Source organism: Chiloscyllium punctatum, chromosome 26 (assembly GCF_047496795.1).
Source record: "Chiloscyllium punctatum isolate Juve2018m chromosome 26, sChiPun1.3, whole genome shotgun sequence".
NCBI classification, from domain to species: domain Eukaryota; kingdom Metazoa; phylum Chordata; class Chondrichthyes; order Orectolobiformes; family Hemiscylliidae; genus Chiloscyllium; species Chiloscyllium punctatum.
Genome location: NC_092764.1, coordinates 68887852 through 68909184, shown reverse-complemented (window position 1 = coordinate 68909184; position 21333 = coordinate 68887852). Strand labels below are relative to the sequence as shown.

The 21333-nt window shown below is 44.7% G+C and overlaps 1 protein-coding gene across 1 annotated transcript in view; it reads left to right on the top strand.

The window, feature by feature from the left end:
• The window catches only part of hydin (HYDIN axonemal central pair apparatus protein), an 869275-nt gene that overhangs the window by 783413 nt on the left and 64529 nt on the right, over window positions 1–21333 (top strand). Inside the window, exons 71-76 of the mRNA XM_072547579.1 lie at window positions 2571–2709; window positions 7451–7616; window positions 8882–9029; window positions 16326–16533; window positions 18990–19211; window positions 20654–20823. Coding sequence (XP_072403680.1) covers window positions 2571–2709; window positions 7451–7616; window positions 8882–9029; window positions 16326–16533; window positions 18990–19211; window positions 20654–20823 — 1053 coding nt within the window. The remainder of the gene's footprint in view (window positions 1–2570; window positions 2710–7450; window positions 7617–8881; window positions 9030–16325; window positions 16534–18989; window positions 19212–20653; window positions 20824–21333) is intronic.

The window sequence follows — 21333 nt, the reverse complement described above, 5'->3', positions numbered from 1 at the left end:
CCACTTTATCCAAGTTGCAATGGTCTCAGATAACAATGTTGCTGACACCTAATTCAGACCATCATGACTCAGTATTTTGTACCAACTCGAAAGGCCCTCGCTGGGTTCCAGTGGTAAGCTTTATCCACTAATTTAAATGACACGTCAAGGAATAATTGCTCTTCAGCTGAAAACAAACACTAGCTTTATTATCTATCTTGTCACAAAGATCCTTGAAATGTGCCAGATAATTAGCATTAAACACATTAAATTGTCCACATGAAAAATATATTCAGAAGGGGAAAAACATCAAGGGACCAATCAGTAAAAAATGCTGAAAATGCACACTATGCTGGTCAGTATCTGGAAAAGGAAGCTTGCTTAATGATCTGGGTATTATGATGCCGAGTGTAACCATCGAACTATTTTTCGTATATCTCCAGCAATTTCATATTTATTTCCAGTATTTGTTGACTTTTTATCAGAAATACGAACATTAACTGGTGGGGTGAGAAATGATTTTAGAATCTTAATTATTGCCTGAAAATCTCTCTGTCATCTATTTGCATCTCTCTCTGATATTTAATGTTTAAGTGAGTGAATGTAGTATTAATTTGGAAAGTGCAGAGCAATTAAACACTTTTCATCCAGTGTCAGCATCAAATTAGGATCTCCATCGAAGCCGACAGGATGGGTCACATTTTCATTCCTGAGGCTGATAGGGGAGTTGGCAGGCTTCCAGGTTTACCACAACCACCTTCGGAAAGTGTTTCTGTCAGATCTGCTTTTTGCTCTGTAGGGGACTGGAGGGGATGTGTAACAAGTGGAGATGTAGTCAGGCCTGCCAACACCCAGATACAGATTGTCACAGCCACAGGTTGTCAAGTGCCAGTCAAGTGTTAATTCTTGTTGCCCTCCCAACCCCTGACCTCCCCCCACACCCCTGCCAATGACTCATGAAGCCCCATCCATGCCAACTGAAACCCCATCCAGCCCAATGTCAACTCTCCTGCCAGCCATACCATAACCCCATGCACTCTTAGATCAAAAAAGCACCAATTCATGTCCTCAACCTATTCACACATGGCTCCTTTTTACCCCTGTGCCAACCTATACTAGGTCTTGCTCCCCATCCATCCCTGGAGCCTCAAATAAATCTCAAGCCAGCTCAACACCAACCCAATGTTAATCTATGCCATTACCTTATCACTCTTACCTCCAGATACTCTGTATGCCAACTTAGTGCCAGCCCATGTTTCCCATCCACCCTTTCATATCTTATAGGAGAAAAGCCAATCAAATAACAATTCATGAAAACTCATGCCCCCATCTCATGCCCTTAGAGCCTCCATGCCAGTCTCCTCGTATCTAATATGGGCATACCTGTGGAGGCATATTGTGATGAAATAAAATAATCGTCTAATACTTCCTTCCATCTTCATTATAAATGAGAAAACACTCACAAATTTAAAAGTCCCGCAAGTGTCTAATCAAATAGGCTTGTACTCATAATCTCATATCAACAAAGGCTAATCTGTTAATAACCTCTTTGAGCTGTTACGTTAGCTGTATATATGATCCCCTTCCCTGCCTATGATAATTGTAGGTTGTGGAAAGTGTGAGATAATGTGGGCCTCTGTCAATAACAGTTATTGGGACAGTTGGAACATATTGTTTTTCAGTTTTCATTTAAACAAAGCAAACTTACTTTTTCAAACTTTTAAAAGGGCTGCGACTACATTAACTTCACAAACTGGGTTTTTATTCACCAGTCACCATCACAGGCAGGCTGCAGTTTTCTTAATCTTAAATGTTTGGAATTTAAATAATCCCTGCCGCACCCATAATCCTGGGAAAAAAATGCAATGTGTTGGGACTGACACCACCATTCGAAAAACTTCCTGAGTCACCACACCTCCTTGAAAATCCAGCTCAACACTTTTCTTTTTGTCATGTTAACATTACCGTATCTCTGTAAACACCAGACAAATGAAAATGCTGTACAAACACTGAAGTACTTTGAAAGGGCATAGACACTGTTGTGACAAAGCACAAAGAACAGAAAACAGCACAGAACAGGAACCGACCCTTCAGCCCACCAAGACTACATTGACACTTGACGCCTTTTTAAACTAAAAACCTTTTCCCTATTCACCATCCGTATCCCTCTATTTTCTGTCTATTCAAGATGCTTCTTCAACATTGCTATTATATCTGCCTCCACCACCTTCTCTGGAGTGGAATTGAGGCACTTATCACCCTCTGTGTAAAATAAATCCTGCCTGTCACATACCTCAAACCTATGTCGCCAAGTAATTAATATTTCTACCCTGGGAAAAAGACTCTGCCTGTGCCTCCCATAATTCTGTAATGCAGAAGCACTAGTGTCTAACTCATAGTTGTCTTCTAAAGTCATGCTTGAGCCATCTGTTTAAAGGTTAATTTCAACTGCCTCACATTTATTGGAAGCTGAAGCAGGGCTAATTATTACATTGGTGCTGAATTTATTCTGTATATCGTATGAACAGTGGATGAAGTGACCATGTTAATTGCTGCTCAGATTGAAATAAATATCTATTTACTCTTCTTAGGTCTTTTTACATAATGAATCCAACAAATACTGACTACTCCTTCCAGTGGGTGTCTGAAAGTGCACCAAATGTACGGGTGCAGCCAGTCTTCTTCTGCCTGACAGAGAAGGGATATATTGCAGCAGGGAAGAAGACCGAGGTTAGTTCAGACATGACTCTTACTCTGTCTGTGCACAGGTTTATGCAGCACCTTCAATGTAGTTGAACATCGCAAAGTACTTCCAAGATGCAAAATCAAAAAACTTTTAACATCAAGCCACAAAAGGATATATTAGGACATGGTGAGAGCCAAATGGAAGTGCTAGACAAATTAGAAATGAGAATTAGATGAGCAGAGATACTTTGTCTTTAGTGCTGGGGGAGGTTAAATTGGGTGATGAATGGATTTGAACACAAGGACACGAATGTTGAATTCTCGGTACAGCTAGACAGCAAGCCATTGTACAACAGTGAGAATATGGGTGATGTTAAAACATAGAAAATATAGAAACTAGGAGCAGCAATAGACCATTTGGGCCTTTGGGTCTGCTCTGGTATTCAACATGATCTTGGCTGATTCTCTATCTCTGTGTCATGTTACCCTTTTCTCTCCATACCCTGCGATGCCTTTAAAATCTAAAAGTGTATCTACCGCATGAATCTATTCAATGACTTGGCCTCCACAGCCCTCTTTGATAGGGAATTCCACAGCTTCAGTGAGTGAACAAAGTTGTCCTCATCTTTGTTCTTAATGGCTGACCCTGTATCAAACTGAAAACAAAAAATGATGGCGATCACAATAGGCCAGGCAGCATCCATGGGGAGAAAGCAAGTTATCATTTTGAGTCCAGATGACTCTTCATTAGAGCTAAAGCTTGCTTTCTCCCCATGGATGCTGTGAAACCTGCTCTGATCTCCAGCATTTGTTTTGTTTTCAGTTTAGATTCCAGCATCTAATTTGCTCCTCCATCCTGTATCTGTTATCCTTAGTTCTAGACTCCTCAACCAGGGAAACATCCTTCCTGCACCTCGTCTGTTCATCTCTGAGAATTGTATACATTTCAATCAGATCCTCCCTCTTAGCCCATTCTTCAATATTCCCCTCCTTCGAATCCTCCCACTTCCTCCAGACCAAAGGGGTAGCCATGGGCACCCGTATGGGCCCCAGCTATGCCTGTCTCTTTGTTGGCAACGTAGAACAGTCCATCTTCCATAATTACACTGGCACCACTCCCCACCTCTTCCTCCACTACATTAATAACTGCATTGGCTCCACCTCGTGCTCCCACAAGGAGGTTGAGCAATTCATCAATTTCACCAACACATTCCACCCTGACCTTAAATTTACCTGGACCATCTATGACACCTCCCTCCCCTTCCTGGACCTCTCCATCTCCATTAATGACGACCAACTTGACACCGACAGTTTTTACAAACCGACCGACTCCCACAGCTACCTGGATTATACCTCTTCCCACCCTAACTCCTGCAAAATGCCATCCCGTATTCCCAATTCCTCCGCCTCGGCCATATCTGCTCCCAGGAGGACCAGTTCCACCACAGAACACACCAGATGGCCTCCTTCTTTAGAGATCGCAATTTCCTTTCCCACGTGGTTAAAGATGCCCTCCAACGCATCTCATCCATATCCCGCACCTCTGCCCTCAGACCCCACCCCTCCAATCGTAAGAAGGACAGAACCACCCTGGTGCTCACCTTCCACCCTACCAACCTTCACATAAACCAAATCTTCCTCCACCACCAGGGATATATTTCCCTCCCCACCCCTTTCCGCCTTCCGCAAAGACCGTTCCCTCCGTGACTACCTGATCAGGTCCACACCCCCCTACAACCCACCGTCCCGTCCTGGCACCTTCCCCTGCCACCGCAGGAATTGCAAAACCTGCACCCATACCTCCTCCCTCACCTTCATCCAACGCCCTAAAGGAGCCTTCCACATCCATCAAAGTTTTACCTGCACATCCACCAATATAATTTATTGTATCCGTTGCTCCCGATGTGGTCTCCTCTACATTGGGGAGACTGGACGTCTCCTCGCAGAGCGCTTTAGGGAACATCTCCGAGACACCCGCACCAATCAACCACACCGCCCTGTGGCCCAACATTTCAACTCCCCCTTCCCACTCTGCCGAGGACATAGAGGTCCTGGGCCTCCTTCACTGCTGCTCCCTCACCACCAAACGCCTGGAGGAAGTACGCCTCATCTTCCGCCTGAGAACACCTCAACCCCAGGGCATCAATGTGGACTTCAACAGTTTCCTCACTTCCCCTTCCCCCACCTTACCCCAGTTCCAAACTTCCAGCTCAGCACTGTCCCCATGACTTGTCCTACCTGCCTATCTTGTTTTCCACCTATCCACTCCGCCCTCCTCCCTGACCTATCACCTTCAACCTCCCCCACTCACCTATTGTACTCTATGCTATTTTCTCCTCACTCCCACCCTCCTCTCACTTATCTCTCCATGCTTCAGGCTCTCTGCCTGTATTCCTGATGAAGGGCTTTTGCCCGAAATGTCGATTTTGAAGCTCCTTGGATGCTGCCTGAACTGCTGTGCTTTTCCAGCACCACTAATCCAGAATCTGGTTTCCAGCATCTCCAGTCGTTGTTTTTACCTAGTTGATTCCCCAAAGAATACAGGCCCAGTTGAACCATTCTCTCCTCATGGGGCAATTCTGCTATCCCTGGTATTAGCCGAGTGGACCTGCACTGCACTACCTCTCTATATATACTTTCTTAGGTAGAGAGACCCAGAATTGTACACGATACTCCAGGTGTAGTCTCACCAAGACCCTGTATAACATCCCCATTTCTGGACTAAGATCCTCTTGCAATGAAGACTAGTGCAGTGTTTGCCTTCCCAATTGCTTGCTGCACATGCCTGTGTACTTTCATTGAAAGGTACTTGGTGCAAATATGGATATAAGCAACAGAGCTTGAGCTAACTTAAGTTTGCTGAAGGTGGGAGGTTAATAGGAACCAAATGGGAAAAGGACATTTTCTGGCAGTAACTGAAGTTTGAATGTGTGTTTCAGCAGCAGATGTTTCATGGTATGAGCAGTCAAACTCAGCATGTTACAGACAAAAAATATTCTAGTAAATGGAAATTCCTCTGATACCCATGAGGAATGGAGCAGGGTCAGCTTTCACAGCAGAGTGCTCGGTCTCCACATTGGCTAGATACCGGCTGTCCGCAATGACAAAGTCAGTGAATGCAGACCGTGGTCTCAATGTGGTCAGTTTATCTGTTTGTTTAATAACTACCCCCTCAACCCTGTCCTTTTTCTTATTCCTAACACTCAACTTTTATAATTAAATTTGCACTGTTACTATCTCTCTGTAATTGATCCTTCTTAGTGTTTTCCAGTTTATTGATTGAAAACCAAACTGAGTTGGCTCTGATGACGTAATGCCTTCACTGGTAATAAATCACTGAGACCAATAAAGTCCCAGCTCCCAAAATATACCAGACTGGCTAAAATTGAGGATGTTCCACCTGATCTCCATCCAGGACCACACTGGGAAAGCAATAATTGAGATGAGAAACTGAGGACTGCTCCAGAGTGAATTCCTTCAAGGAAATGTCACTAACAGACAATCAGGAGCAGAAATCCAGCCCAGGAGTACTGATGCCAATTGTAGCATCTATTAGCCACTTTTGAGACTAGTTAAATCATCCCATTTCTCATATGAAATGAGAACTGGCATAGGGAAAATGCTAGAGGGGATTATCAAAAATCAGGATTATAATGGGGCATTTAGGTTCGTTCAAAATAGTTAGTTCAAGGTTTTGTGTTAGAGAGATCATGGTTAAGCAACCTATCAGACGACTTTGAGGAAGTAATGCATGTGGATAAAGGGAAATTGGTGGAGTAGATTTTCAGAAGGGAAAAATATATAAAACGTCACATCAAAGGTTATTGCAGAAAATAATACTTCGAGATTGACTGTCGTACAAAAAGCCGAAATTAGGCATAAAGAGCCTTTTCAAGTTAGCAAACCTTAACAAGAGGTGTGCCACAGGAGCCCATGTAGATCAGCTGGGATCTCAACTGTTCACAATTTATGTCAATGACGTGGATAAAGGGATGGAAGGATAGTTGCTAAATCTTCTGATTATACAAGGGAAAGTTGGAAAGTAAGTTGTGAAGAGAACACAAGTAGGCTTAAAAAGCAATGTTAAGTGAGTGGGCACAGATCTGGCAAATGGAGGACACTGTGGGAAAATGTGAAGTGTGGATGATGTCTACATTACATCATATGGTCACTAAATGAGCCACCAGGGTGTGCTTGATTACTACATTTTGATTTATGAAACCCATTGTCCAGTCCACTGATTGGAAGAACCATTAGGTGAACCTCATGATTCTAGACGTGGTGTTTAGTAAATCTAGTCTACAAATTGGCTGCAGATCAGCTCTTGTCATAGCCAGGGTCAAGTTAATGAAAACCCACAGAATGTCTAACAGTGATAATTGCTAACTATTTCTAATTTGTAAAGAGGCACTTTAATCAGTAACACAACATTAAAATCTCTGCAGTGGTTTGAATGTAATCATGGACTGTTCAGTAATTTATTTATTTTTATACTTCCAGCGTGGGAGAAGTGTGCTGAGCTGCAGAAATGAGAATCCCATTAAGGAAATAAATATAGGTGATGGTAGTTTTAACAGCAGCAAGGAAATATCTTGTCTGACTTCAAAATCCTATGCAAAGTCATGTTCAACATCTTTTTACTTTTGCTTTTATCTTCTAAACCCGTGCCGTGATGTTTTTGATGTTTCACAGTTGTTGGCGTTAAAAAAGATGTCAGCAGCGATGGAGCACATCAACCCATCTCATCACAATGGATCTTGCATTAATCACTTATCTGTCTCCTCAGGTCAGCTTTCAGTTTGTGCCTCAGCAGCTGAACATCACTGAATCATTCTGGAGCTTCATCATTCCAGAGCAAATTATCACCGTGCCATTCCTGTTATGTGGCAACACGAGAGAACCTGCTGTCTCCTTTAACCGCTCCCACATCAACTACAAATTTGTGTTATTAGGTATGCGTTGAATTTTTTGACTTAATTTTGGCAGAACTTTCCCCTGCCTAGACATGATGCAGAAAGAGTAAGATACTTGTGTTTTCCTCCACCACCTTGGAAATTAAGGTCTGGGTTAGAAAACCTATGATTGAACGTGATCACGAAGTGTGCGTTGATGCTCTTTGGCCAGAAGAACACTGAAAGACAATATGAAATAGAAACTTAGGTATTAGAACAGGAGTAGGCAATTCAGCCCTTCGAGCCCGCTCTGCCTTTTAACATGATGATGGCTGATTTTAATGTGGTCTCAATTCCACTTTCCTGCCTGCTCCCCATAGCCCTTTAGGTTTGCACAGAAATATATCTATTTCTTTCTTGAATCTGTTGATTTATTCTGTCTTCTGGGGCAGTGAGTTCCACAGATTCACAACGCTTTGAGGTAAGTCGTTTCTCCTCATCTCAGTTTCTGTACACAGTTCTGAGGATAGGTTGAAAACAATTGGGACTTTTCACCTTGGAGTGGAGAAGACTGAGAGGAGCTTTGTTCGAGGTTTTCAAAATCATGAGCAGGCTGGATAGAGTAGATAGGGAGCAACTGTTCCTGCTTGTAAGTGGAACAAGAACAAGAGGACAGAGATTTGAAGTGACTTTCAAAACAGGCAAAGTCTTACACTCAGTTAGGGTCTGGAAGGCACCACCTGGAAATGTGATGGAGGCAGGTTCAAATGAGGCATTCAAGAAGGCACTGGGTGGTTAGTTGGAAAGGTATAGTGTTCAAAGGTATGGGAAAAAAGCAGGGGATTGGCACTAGGAAGGAATGCTCATTTGAAGAGCCAGTGTAGACACAATGGGACTGAATGGCCACCTGCTGTACTGTAACACATATGTAACTGAGTTATGCTGATCTGCTCCACTTAAGGTCCTTAAGCGATCAATTAACAACCAATTTTCCTGACAGGTTTTGTGGGGTGGCTGGCTTCAGTTTATTCTGAGCTGACGGTAGCTGGTAGCCAAAGCCAGCTCCTGAAAGTTACCCTCTGAAAGCAAAAGATATGGAAAAGTGAGAACTATTAACAAATAAATACCAAGCAGGTGGAGACATTAACATCATTGCCACATGCAAAGTGTTGAAAGTATTTAGTACATATATAATTCAATGATGAGAAAACACCCATAATGCTCCTCACACATCAGCTTAAATTCCACAACTCTCCTCTGGATCACAAAAGTATCAACTGGCCCCTGGTTACCAGTACCAATGCTATTCCTTGTGTTACCCACAGGCTACAAAGCGCATGAGACCATCAACATGATTAACAATGAAGCAAACCCACTACGTTTCCATTTCAGAGAGGAGACACTACATTCAGAGGCTTACGTGTGCAAACTTTTTGTGGAGCCCATGGAGGGCATTGTTCTCCCTCACAGCAGGTATGAAAATCAGTCAGAACTCAAAAGCCATTCAGTGGCTCAATGAGTTTCAGTGTTCATGCTGGCAACAATGAAACAGTCATTACCCATGAAGGCTATTGTGTATGATACTCCTTACCCATTCCTCATGAAGATCTGTGTTTAATTATCAGAACATGGCTCAAGTTTATTGGTCTCTTTTGGATAGTATCTTGTTGTTTGGGATGGTACTGAGTGTCATTTTCTCAGCCTTGATTAAGGGAATTCTCTGACAATTTTCCATGGATGACGTTGAGTTCCCCGGATGGACCTTCAATCATCCACCCTCTCTCATTCACATCGCTGAGGCTGAAAATACAGTGGCATGTGGATTTTCTAGGAACCCACAATGGCTCAGTGATGGTACTGCACCTCTAAGTCCCATGGTTATATGTTAATGTTTACTTAGAAACCTGAGCACATCACTCAGGTTGACAGCTCTGTGTGGTATTGAGAGAGTGCGTTTTTATTTGTCGCTCCTTTCGATCTAATTCAGTGGAGAGTATAGACTTTCTGTCTGATGTCCTGGTCAATAATTATTCCAATGCCAATATTTAAATTACACAGTCATATATTTCACTGCTGTTTTGGTGCTTTGCTTTCTTCTCCAAATAATATATTGCCCAGCTGAACCTATTCCCAGCTCTGCCGCACTACAGCTAGGACCTATACACAGCACTGAGATGAAGAGTGTGGTGCTGGAAAAGTACAACCAGTCAGGCAGTACTCGAGGAGCAGGAGAGTTGACGTTTCGAGCATAAGCTCTTCATCAGGAATGTTGGGGGGTGGGGTAGGGACCAAGGGGTCTGAGAGATAAATGGGAGAAGGGGGGTGGGACTGGGGGAACGATAGCTGGAAATGCAATAGGAAGATGAAGATAGGGGTGAAGGTGATAGGTCAGAGAGGAGGGTGGAGCAGTTAAGTTGGAAGGAAGATGGACAGGTAGGACAGTTCAAGAGGGTGATGCCGAGTTGGAAGGTTGGATCTGGGATAAGATGGTGAAATCCACTTTGATCCTGTGTGTTTGGAGGGTTCCCAGGTAGAAGATGAAGTGTTCTTCCTCCAGGTGTCGGGTGTCTAGAGTTTGGCAGTGGAGGGGACCCAGGACTTGCATGTCCTTGGTGGATTGGGAGGGGGAGTTAAAGTGTTTGGCCACAGGGCAGATGGGTTGTTTAGCGTGTGTCCTAGGGATGTTCTCTGAAACATTCCACAAGTTGGCGTCCTGTCTCCCTAATGTGGAGGATACCACATCGAGAGCAATGGACACAGTAGATGACATGTGTGGAAATCCAGGTATACCTCTGTCGGATATGGAAGGATCCTTTGGGTGCTTGGACAGAAGTTTGAAGTTTATAATTTTTCTTCCTGATAAAGCCTCCTGGACTCAAGGTACAGCTATCTGCAGCCAGCACCCACATAGTAGCTGAATTCACCAGTTTGCAATATGAGTGATGGCAGGCAAGTGAGTCACAGAAACAAAATATGGCCAAGGAGATGTCCAACAGAAACTGGAAGCCAGGAGTTTCCTTAAAGCAAAATTAGCACACAATGCAGCCAAGTAACATCAGTGAAGTGGGAATTGATTAGGCTGAATTCTAGATGGCAGTAACTAGAATTCTGTTCTCTCCCCTGACAGAATGGTCTGTGTGTGATTTGTAACTAGCAATAAACTGGAGTCAGTTTGTAATCTAACAGGAACTGTAGCTGGTTTGTCACCACATGGTAAACTATTACTGGTCTGTACCCAGATAGTGAACTGTGATTAGTCTGTAACCAAACAGTGAACTGAGCCTGGATTGTAAAAAGACAGAGTGCACTCTCCCAGCCCAGCCAAGTTTTCACCATTCCCCCCGACCTCCCCCTCACTGAGGACGAACGATCAGTCCTCAGCAAAGGACTCACCTTCATCCCCCTCCGCCCGTGCATCAATGAATTTAATACACGGCGTGACGTTGAACACTTCTTCCACCGCCTCCACCACCGAGCCTACTTTTACAATCAGGACTCCTGCCCACCTTCCGAGGACCACTTCTCCCACCTCCAACACACTGTATCCACCTGGACACCCCGCGCTGGCCTATTACCTGCCATCGATCTCTTCATTTCCAACCGCCTCAACCTGTCTACCCCCCTTCTCCCTCCAACCTCTCACCCTCAGAATGCGCAGCCCTTCACTCCCTCTGCTCCAATCCCAACCTCACCATCAAACCAGCAGATAGACAATAGACAATAGACAATAGAAAATAGATGCAGGAGTAGGCCATTCAGCCCTTTGAGCCTGCACCGCCATTCAATATGATCATGGCTGATCATTCCCAATCAGTATCCTGTTCCAGCCTTATCTCCATAACCCTTGACTCCACTTTCCTTAAGAGCTCTATCCAATTCTTTCTTAAATGAATCCAGAGACTGGGCCTCCACTGCCCTCTGGGGCAGAGCATTCCACACAGCCACCACTCTCTGGGTGAAGTAGTTTCTCCTCATCTCTGTCCTAAATGGTCTACCCCGTATTTTTAAGTTGTGTCCTCTGGTTCGGCGCTCCCCCATCAGCGGAAACATGTTTCCTCCTGCCAGAGTGTCCAATCCTTTCATAATCCTATACGTTTCAATCAGATCCCCTCTTAGTCTTCTAAACTCAAAGGTATACAAGCCCAGTCTCTTCAGTCTTTCCGTGTAAGGCAATCCTGCCATTCCAGGAATTGACCTCGTGAACCTACGCTGCACTCCCTCAATAGCCAGAATGTCTTTCCTCAAATTTGGAGACCAGAACTGTACACAGTACTCCAGGTGTGGTCTCACCAGGGCCCTGTACAGCTGCAGAAGCACCTCTTTGCTTCTATACTCAATTCCTCTTGTTATGAAGGCCAGCATGCTATTAGCCTTCTTCACGACCTGCTGTACCTGCATGCTTGCCTTCATTGACTGGTGTACAAGAACACCCAGATCTCTCTGAACAGCCCCTTTACCTAATTTGATACCATTGAGGTAGTAATCTGCCTTCCTGTTCTTGCCGCCAAAGTGGATAACCAGACATTTATCCACATTAAACTGCATCTGCCATGCATCTGCCCACTCACCTAACTTGTCCAGGTCACCCTGTAATCTCCTAACATCCTCATCACATTTCACCCTACCACCCAGCTTTGTATCATCAGCAAATTTGCTAATGTTATTGCTGATACCATCTTCTATATCATTTACATATATTGTAAAAAGCTGCGGTCCCAGCACGGATCCCTGCGGTACCCCACTGGTCACTGCCTGCCATTCCGAAATGGAGCCGTTAATCACTACCCTTTGTTTCCTATTAGCCAACCAATTCTCTATCCAATCTAGTACTTTGCCCCAATACCGTGCGCCCTAATTTTACTCACTAACCTCTTGTGTGGAACTTTATCAAAAGCTTTCTGAAAGTCCAGGTACATTACATCCACTGGATCTCCCTCGTCCATCGTCCGAGTTACATCCTCAAAAAATTCAAGAAGATTAGTCAAGCATGATTTTCCCTTCATAAATCCATGCTGACTCTGTCCTATCCTGTTACTATTATCCAGATGTGCCGTAATTTCATCCTTTATAATAGACTCCAGCATCTTTCCCACCACTGAGGTCAGACTAACTGGTCTATAATTTCCTGCTTTCTCCCGCCCACCCTTCTTAAAAAGTGGCACAACATTAGCCGCCCTCCAATCCTCAGGAACCGACCCCGATTCTATTGAACTCTGGAAAATAATCACCAGCGCATCCACGATTTCCCGAGCCACCTCCTTCAGTACCCTGGGATGCAGGCCATCAGGTCCCGGAGACTTATCAACCTTCAGACCTAACAGTCTCTCCAACACCAAATCCTGGCAAATATAAATTCCCTTAAGTTCAGGTCCTTCAGCCACTGTTACCTCAGGGAGATTGCTTGTGTCTTCCCCAGTGAACACAGATCTGAAGTACCCATTTAATTCCTCTGCCATTTCTTTGTTCCCAGTAATATATTCCCCTGTTTCTGTCTTCAAGGGCCCAATTTTTGTCCTAACCATTTTTTTGCCTTGCACATACCTAAAAAAGCTTTTACTATCCTCCTTTATATTATTGGCCAGTTTACCTTCGTACCTCATTTTTTCTCTGCGTATTTCCTTCTTACTAATCCTCTGTTGTTCTTTAAAAGCTTCCCAGTCCTCAGTTTTCCCACTTATCTTCGCTAAGTTATACTTTTTCTCTTTTAACTTTATATGTTTCTTTACTTCCCTCGTCAGCCACGGCCGCCCATGTCTCCTCCTGGGATCTTTCTTCCTTTTAGGAATGAACTGATCCTGCAACTTCTGCATTATACACAGAAATATCCGCCATTGTTCCTCCACGGTCTTCCCTGTTAAGGTATTGCACCATTGAACTTTGGCCAGTTGCTCCCTCATAGCTCCATATTTCCCTTTATTCAACTGAAATATTGTCACTTCCGATTGTACCCACTGCCTCTCAAATTGCAGATTGAAGCTTATTGTATTATGGTCACTACTTCCCAATGGCTCCTTCACTTCGAGGTCACTGACCAATTCTGGTTCGTTACACAATACCAGATCCAGAATCGCCTTATCCCTGGTCGGCTCCAGCACCAGCTGCTCTAAAAATCCATCTCTGAGGCACTCCACAAAGTCTCTTTCTTGAGGCCCGATACCATCCTGATTCTCCCAGTCTACCTGCATGTTAAAATCCCCCATAACAACTGTAGTAACATCTTTGCGACAAGCCAATTTCAGCTCCTGATTCAACTTACATCCGACATCCAAACTACTGTTTGGGGGCCTGTCGATGACTCCCATGAGGGTCTTTTTACCCTTAGTGTTTCGAAGCTCTATCCACACTGACTCTACATCCCCTGACTCTAGGTCCCCCCGCGCAAGGGACTGAATATCCTCCCTTACCAACAAGGCCACCCCACCCCCTCTGCCCGTCAGTCTGTCAGTCTGTCCTTACGATAAAGGGGGTGCAGTGGTAGTTTGGCACACTGACCTCTACACCGCTGAAGCCAGATGCCAACTCGAGGACACCTCCTCCTCCCACCCCTCGACCATGATCTACCCCTCCATCACTAACCCATCATCTTCCAGACCATACAGAACCTCATCACATCAGGAGACCTCCCACCCACAGCTTCCAACCTCATAGTCCAGGAACCCCACACTGCCCGGTTCTACCTCATTCCCAAGATCCACAAGCCTGACCACCCTGGCCGACCCATTGTCTCAGCCTGCTCCTGCCCCACTGAACTCATCTCCACTTACCTTGACACTGTCCTATCCCCCCAGTCCAGGAACTCCCCACATACATTCGACACACCACCCATGGTGTGCCCTCCACCTCCTGCAAGACTTCCATTTCCCCGGTCCCCAACGCCTCATCTTGACCATGGATATCCAATCCCTCTGCACCTCCATCCGCCATGACCAGGGCCTCCAAGCCCTCTGTTTCTTCCTCTCCCGACATCCCCAACAGTACCCTTCCACCGACACTCTCATTCGTTTGGCTGAACTGGTCCTCACCCTTAACAATTTCTCCTTCGAATCCTCCCACTTACTCCAGACCAAAGAGGTAGCCATGGGCACCAGTATGGGCCCCAGCTATGCCTGTCTCTTCGTCGGCTACATAGAACAGTCCATATTCCGTAGTTACACCGGCACCACTCCCCACCTCTTCCTCTGCTACATTGATGACTGCATTGGCGCCACCTCATACTCCCGCGAGGAGGTTGAGCAATTCATCAACTTCACCAACACATTCCACCCTGACCTTAAATTTACCTGGACCATCTCTGACACCTCCCTCCCCTTCCTGGACCTCTCCATCTCCATTAATGACGACCGACTTGACACTGAAATTTTTTACAAACCCACCGACTCCCACAGCTACCTGGATTAGACCTCTTCCCACCCTACCTCCTGCAAAAATGCCATCCCGCATTCACAATTCCTCCGCCTCCGCCGTATCTACTCCCAGGAGGACCAGTTCCACCACAGAACACACCAGATTGCCTCCTTCTTTAGAGACCGCAATTTCCATTCCCACGTGGTTGAAGATGCTCTCCAATACATCTCATCCACATGCCGCACCTCTGCCCTCAGACCCCACCCCTCCAACCATAACAAGGACAGAACTCCACCCCCCCCCCCGGTGCTCACCTTCCAGCCTACCAACCTTCGCATAAACCAAATCCTCCGCTGACATTTCCGCCACCTCCAAACGGACCCTGGCACCAGGGATATATTTCCCTCCCCACCCCTTTCCGCCTTCCGCAAAGACTGTTCCCTCTGCGACTACCTGGTCAGGTCCATGCCTCCCAACAACGCACCCTCCCTTCCTGGTACCCTCCCCTGCCACCACAGGAATTGCAAAACTTGTGCCCACACCTCCTCCCTCACCTTCATCCAAGGCCCCACAGGAGCCTTCCACATCCATCAAAGTTTTACCTGCACATCCACCAATATCATTTATTGTATCCGTTGCTCCCGATGCGGTCTCCTCTACACTGGGAGACTGGACGCCTCCCAGCAGAGCGCTTTAGGGAACATCTCGCACCAATCAACCCCATCACCCTGTGGCACAACATTTCAACCCTCCTCTCCCACTCTGCTGAGGACATGTAGGTCCTGGGCCTCCTCCACCGCCACTCCCTCACTACCCGATGCCTGGAGGAAGAACGCCTCATCTTCCACCTCAGAACATTTCAACCCCATGGCATCAATGTGGATTTCACCAGTTTCCTCATTTCCCCTTCCCCCATCTCACCCCAGCTCCAGCCTTCCAACTCAGCACTGTCCCCATGACCTATTCCACATGCCCATCTTCCTTTCCACCTATCCACTCCACCCTCCTCTCTGACCTATCACCTTCATCCCCACCCCCATTCACCCATTGTACTCTTTGCTACCTTCCCCCGCCCTCCTCTCTGACCTATCACCTCCATCCCCACTCCCATTCACCTATTGTACTCTATGCTACTTTCTCCCCACCCCCACCCCCTCTCTCATTTATCTCTCCACTCTGCAGGGACCGTGCCTCTATTCCTCATGAAGGGCTTTTGCCCGTAATGTTGATTTTCCTGCTCCTCGGTTGCTGCCTGACCTGCTGTGCTTTTCCAGCACCACTCGAGTCTAGACTCTGGTTTCCAGCATCTGCAGTCTTTGTTTTTACCTGCACTGTAACTAGCCTGTAACCTCAATGTGAACTGGACATTGTATGTGAAAATGCATAATGTAGCATTCTTATGATACTTATCTGCTTCACCTACAGTATGCCCATTGTCTTCTCTTGTATTGCAAACACTGATGGACATGTGAACTGGAACGTTGTGTGCGATGTGAAAACAAAGACAGTACCTTTAACCTTAAATATCAAGATGCATGGATACAGCATGAAAGCTACAGTGACATGTGAAGGCAGTGATGGGACAGTAACTGAACTCAGTCATCAGACTGTCAATGAGATCTCCTTTGGAGAGGTTAGTGCTGCGTATCAGCTACATATAACATCATTTTGCGATCTGATAGTCTGATCAGATGAAGCTTATACCTAGCATAAGATAATATTTTTGTCGGAGAGCTACAGCCTGTATCACAAATAACTTCATCCTTTTTTTTCGCTTAGACTTCCTTCCTACTCTCCTTCTCTCTGTGTTTTATTGATCTTACTCTAGTCCACCTGATGACGAAGCAATGCTTCGAAAGCTGGTGCTTCCAAATTAATCTTGTGCGATTTTTAACTTTGTCCACCCCAGTCCAACACCAGTTTCTCTACATCATTCTTTCTGCAATGCCACAGGTTTTACAATTCAAGCTGGGTGCCACTACTTTCTTATCTTTTCTCCCATGTTGATGCACCATGAACCATGGCTCTCAATTTCTTTTCTCATACCTGATTTCAGTTCAGTATTCACTGCGCGCTAGTGAGTTGTCCTGTTGGCACTGTTAGAATCATAGAGATGTACAGCACAGAAACAGACTCTTCAGTCCAATGCGTCCATGCCAACCAGATATCCCAACCCAATCCACTCCCACCTGTCAGCACCCAGCCCATAACTCTCCAAACCCTTCCTATTCATATACCCATCCAGATGCCTCTTAAATGTTGCAATTGTACCAGCCTCCACCACCTCCTCTGGCAGCTCATTCCATACACGTACCACCCTCTGTGTGAAAAAGTTGCCCCTTAGGTCTCTTTTATATCTTTCCCCTCTCACCCTAAACCTATACCCTCTAGTTCTGGACTCCCCCACCCCAGGGAAAAGACTTTGTCTTTTTATCCTATCCATGCCCCTCATGATTTCATAAACCTCTATAAGGTCACCCCTCAGCCGCCAATGTTCCAGCGAAAACAGCCCCAGCCAATTCAGCTTCTCCCTATAGCTCAAATCCTCCAACCCTGGCAACATCCTTGAAAATCTTTTCTGAATCCTTTCGCATTTCACAACATCTTTCCAACAGGAAGGAGACCAGAATTGCATGCAATATTCCAACAGTGGCCTAACCAATGCCCTGTACAGCTGCAACATGACCTCCCAACTCCTGTACTCAATACTCTGACCAATAAAGGAAAGCATACCAAACACCTTCTTCTATCTGCCTGTGACTAGAGAAGACAGTTAAAGACTTTTTAAAAAATTATCTTTGGTCTGTAGCTCTCATTGACAAGGAAAGTCCACATTTTTTGTCCACCCCTGTTGGTGGTGGAAGGAGTGAATGTTTGTGAATGTGGTGCCAAGTAATTTGGCTGCTTTGTCCTGGATAGTGTCAAGCTTCTTGAGTGTTGTTGGAGCTGCACCCATCGAGGCAAGTGGGGAGTATTCCCATCACACTCTTTCCTTATGCCTTGTAAATGGCAGACAGGTGTTCGGGAGTCAGAAGGTGAGTTACTTGCAAAAGATTTCTCAATCTCTGATCCAGCTAAGTATAAATTCCTGGGAAAGGCATTGGAATTCAGTTATTGGGAATGTTGAGAGATAGCTGCTGAATGAATTGCCCTTTACCCTCTCCTACATGTGTGAAAAATACCTTTCTTACATCACCCTTGCTTCATTTGCACATCATTTTAAATTTATACCGTCTTGTTCATTGACCGAGCTGACACAGCAGGGGAATGTGAGGGGGACAGTGAAAGACTGTACAGCTCAGTCTATGTCAGAGATGTCACTGAGGGTGCTGCATTGCTGGACCTTTAAGGACAGACAGTGATATTAATGCTGTCACGGAAGTGATGAGGTTTGGGAAGCACCACCAGGAAAAGTGTGTAATGGCACATGACAGGACAAGATTACAGCTGCAGACTGTTCAAGCAGGAGCACACTCAAGACACAGAAGATAAGCCTCCGATACAATATGGTCCTGGAAATTCCCGGATGGCTGGTCACCTTGCTCTCATCCCTTCTCTTTATGAAGGAAAGAGTTTCAGACTTCTGCTGCCTCCTTCATGCAGCAGTACTTCCAGACATCACCCATGAAAGGCCTTGCTCTCATTTTGTCACTGCTCTGGGCTGCTCCACTGGAAGAAATGGCTCCTGTCTGTCAGTTGGGCCTGTGTCAGGTTGTTAGAAAATCAAGACAAGGAAACATTACTTAACCTTGTTCTCATCAATCACAGATACATCTGTCCATGACAATATCAGTAAGAAACCACTGCACAGTCCTTGTGGAGAGCAACTCCTGTCTTGGTGCTGGGGATATCCTTCATTATGTGTAGCATTATCACAGGATAGACTCAAAGCAAATATAGCAGTTCAGAATTGGGCATTCTTGAGGCACTGTGAGCGTTCAACATCAGCTTAATCACTGCTCATCTCTCTCTTTACCATTACCATAAAGACGGTCCCTTCAACTAATGGTAGGTCAGACTCTGGGAGTGTATTTGATTGACTAGGGGTGTGACAGCCTGATTTTTACACTGTTATTAATCTACACACAGGTGGAATTGAATGATCATATTAGCTACCATTTTGTCATCTCAAACAACGGGAAATTTAACTTTGACTTTGACTGGGAGCTTTCTGGCCCTCCCAGCATCCTGAACTGTATGAAACTAAACTGCAAGCAGAACAGGGTGGAAACCGAAAGCAGTGTCGCAGCATCAATCCGATTCCATCCAGACCACAAGTTTGCGCTAAAGGACGTCGAGCTAAAGCTGAAGGTAAGCATCAAGATTCCCACTCAGACTGCCAGCCACACTGCTCAGCATTGATATTGATGTGTGTCTAATAAAGGTTCTCCAGACTGGCTGATTTTGCAACAGTGTCGGAGCAGTGGGTGGGATGCATACAAGAAGAGAGAGAGATTTAAAAATAAATATTTTACCAGGATGAACAAAAGGTGGGATTCTCAAATCTGGACCTTGAAAACTAGGGATCACAGAACACACAAAGTAGGGTAAAGCAAGAAAGCAAAAGGAAGCTTATGACCAATACCACAAACTCAAGACTCCAGAGAGCTTAGAACTAAATGGAAAATGCTGAGTGAAATTAACCAGTTAATTCATAAAGTTGGTATGAAACTATATTGGTAATTAAGATCAAAGAAAGCTCATGACACTTTATCAATGTAAAAAGAAATCCCTCAGAAGGAGAGATCCAAGTGACTCAGGAGAGTGAGGGGTTGAAGCAAATTAGTGTGAGTAAGAAGTTTATTTTGGAGAAATTAATGGGACTGAAACTTGTTAAATCCCCAGGACCTGATGTCGTCATCCCAGAGTTGAAGGAGCTGACTAGAGCGATGGTCAATCTTCCAGAATTCTATCGATTCTGGAATGATTCCTGCAGATTGGAAGGTAGCAAATGTCACCCCTCTCTGTAAGAAAGGAGCAAGGAGAAACAGGGATCTACAGACCTGTTAGCCTTACATTAGTGGTCAGGAAAATACTAGAATCTATTATAAAGGATGGGATAAATACACAACTGGTTGGTAATGATCAGAATGGATTTGTGAATGGGAAATTGTGATTGACAAACTTGGTGGAGCATTTTGAAATGTTACTAATAGAATTAATAAGGGAGACCTGGTGAACATTGAATACTTAGATTTTCAGAAGGCCCTCACAGGGGGCAGGTTAGAAAGACTAAAGCAGGGATTAGGAATAAATCTCACATTGACAGGCTGTGACTCCTGTATTGTCAGGTTAAAAGTACCTCATGGATTATTTACGGTCTGAACAAAAAGGATACAAGAAGACAGGTGCACTTTAATGCATAGCAAATTTGTTAGCATAACCTACTTTATATATATATTTTATATATATATATATATATATAAAAAGAGCCAATCTATTACTTTATGGAATACTCCTGGCATTTAGTCTCCTGCAATAGGGTTAGGGTTAGGAAATTAATTTTCAGTCCCTGGAGGAATGAGTCAATTATGCCATTATGAACATAGGGATGTATTGCTAGTTATATCTTGTCGAGTTGGGAGCCTCTGCTTGCAAGGTTACAGGGTCTGAGACAAATGATGAGGATGAATTATGCTGCAGAAAGTTGTCAGTGTATTGACCAGCTGACCAGCTACCTATTCGCCTTGTTCATAGTGTTGACTGAAAGTTAGCTTGTACACACGAATTATAATCTCTCTTCTTGCCCACAGATCCAGAAAGGCCCTGTTTTTGCCTGTGTTCTCACTGGGTACATAGTGACCCCAAGCGCCCACTTATCTTTCACTAGATATGATTTTGGGCCATGTTTCATCTATAATGCTGGCATGACACCTTCGAAAAAAACTCTGATTATCACCAACAAACAGGAGCAAGCAATTGGGTAAGGCAATTGTAGCTCTTTTCATTTCTTTGACACTGGTGTTTCACGTTGTTACTTTACCAATGTTCAATCTAGGTTAGTTGCTGCTCATCGTCCCAGGTAGTTCCCACCATGCATGTCCTACAGACTATTCCTCATACAGGGAATTGTAAAAACACAAAACACTTTTGTTGCAATGAGTTATTTGGGGTCAGTTGGCTGGGACAGTTGGTTTGTAATACCAACAGCATGGGTTTAATTCCTACACTGGCTGAGGTTACCATGAAGGACTCTCCTTCTGAAGTTCTATCCTTACCTGAGGCATGGTGACCCTCAGGTTAAACCACCTCTAATGAGACAGCAGATTTATAGCCTGGTAAAACTATGGCGATTTTACCTTAATCTTTTATCAATGTGCCTTTTAAGGGAATCTAGGTTACATATTGATGATGAAACTGAGACAGGAATATATCAAAAGATTAGTGTTGTCATAGCCCTATCGACGTAAGAATCATGCTTGATTCCCCTTGA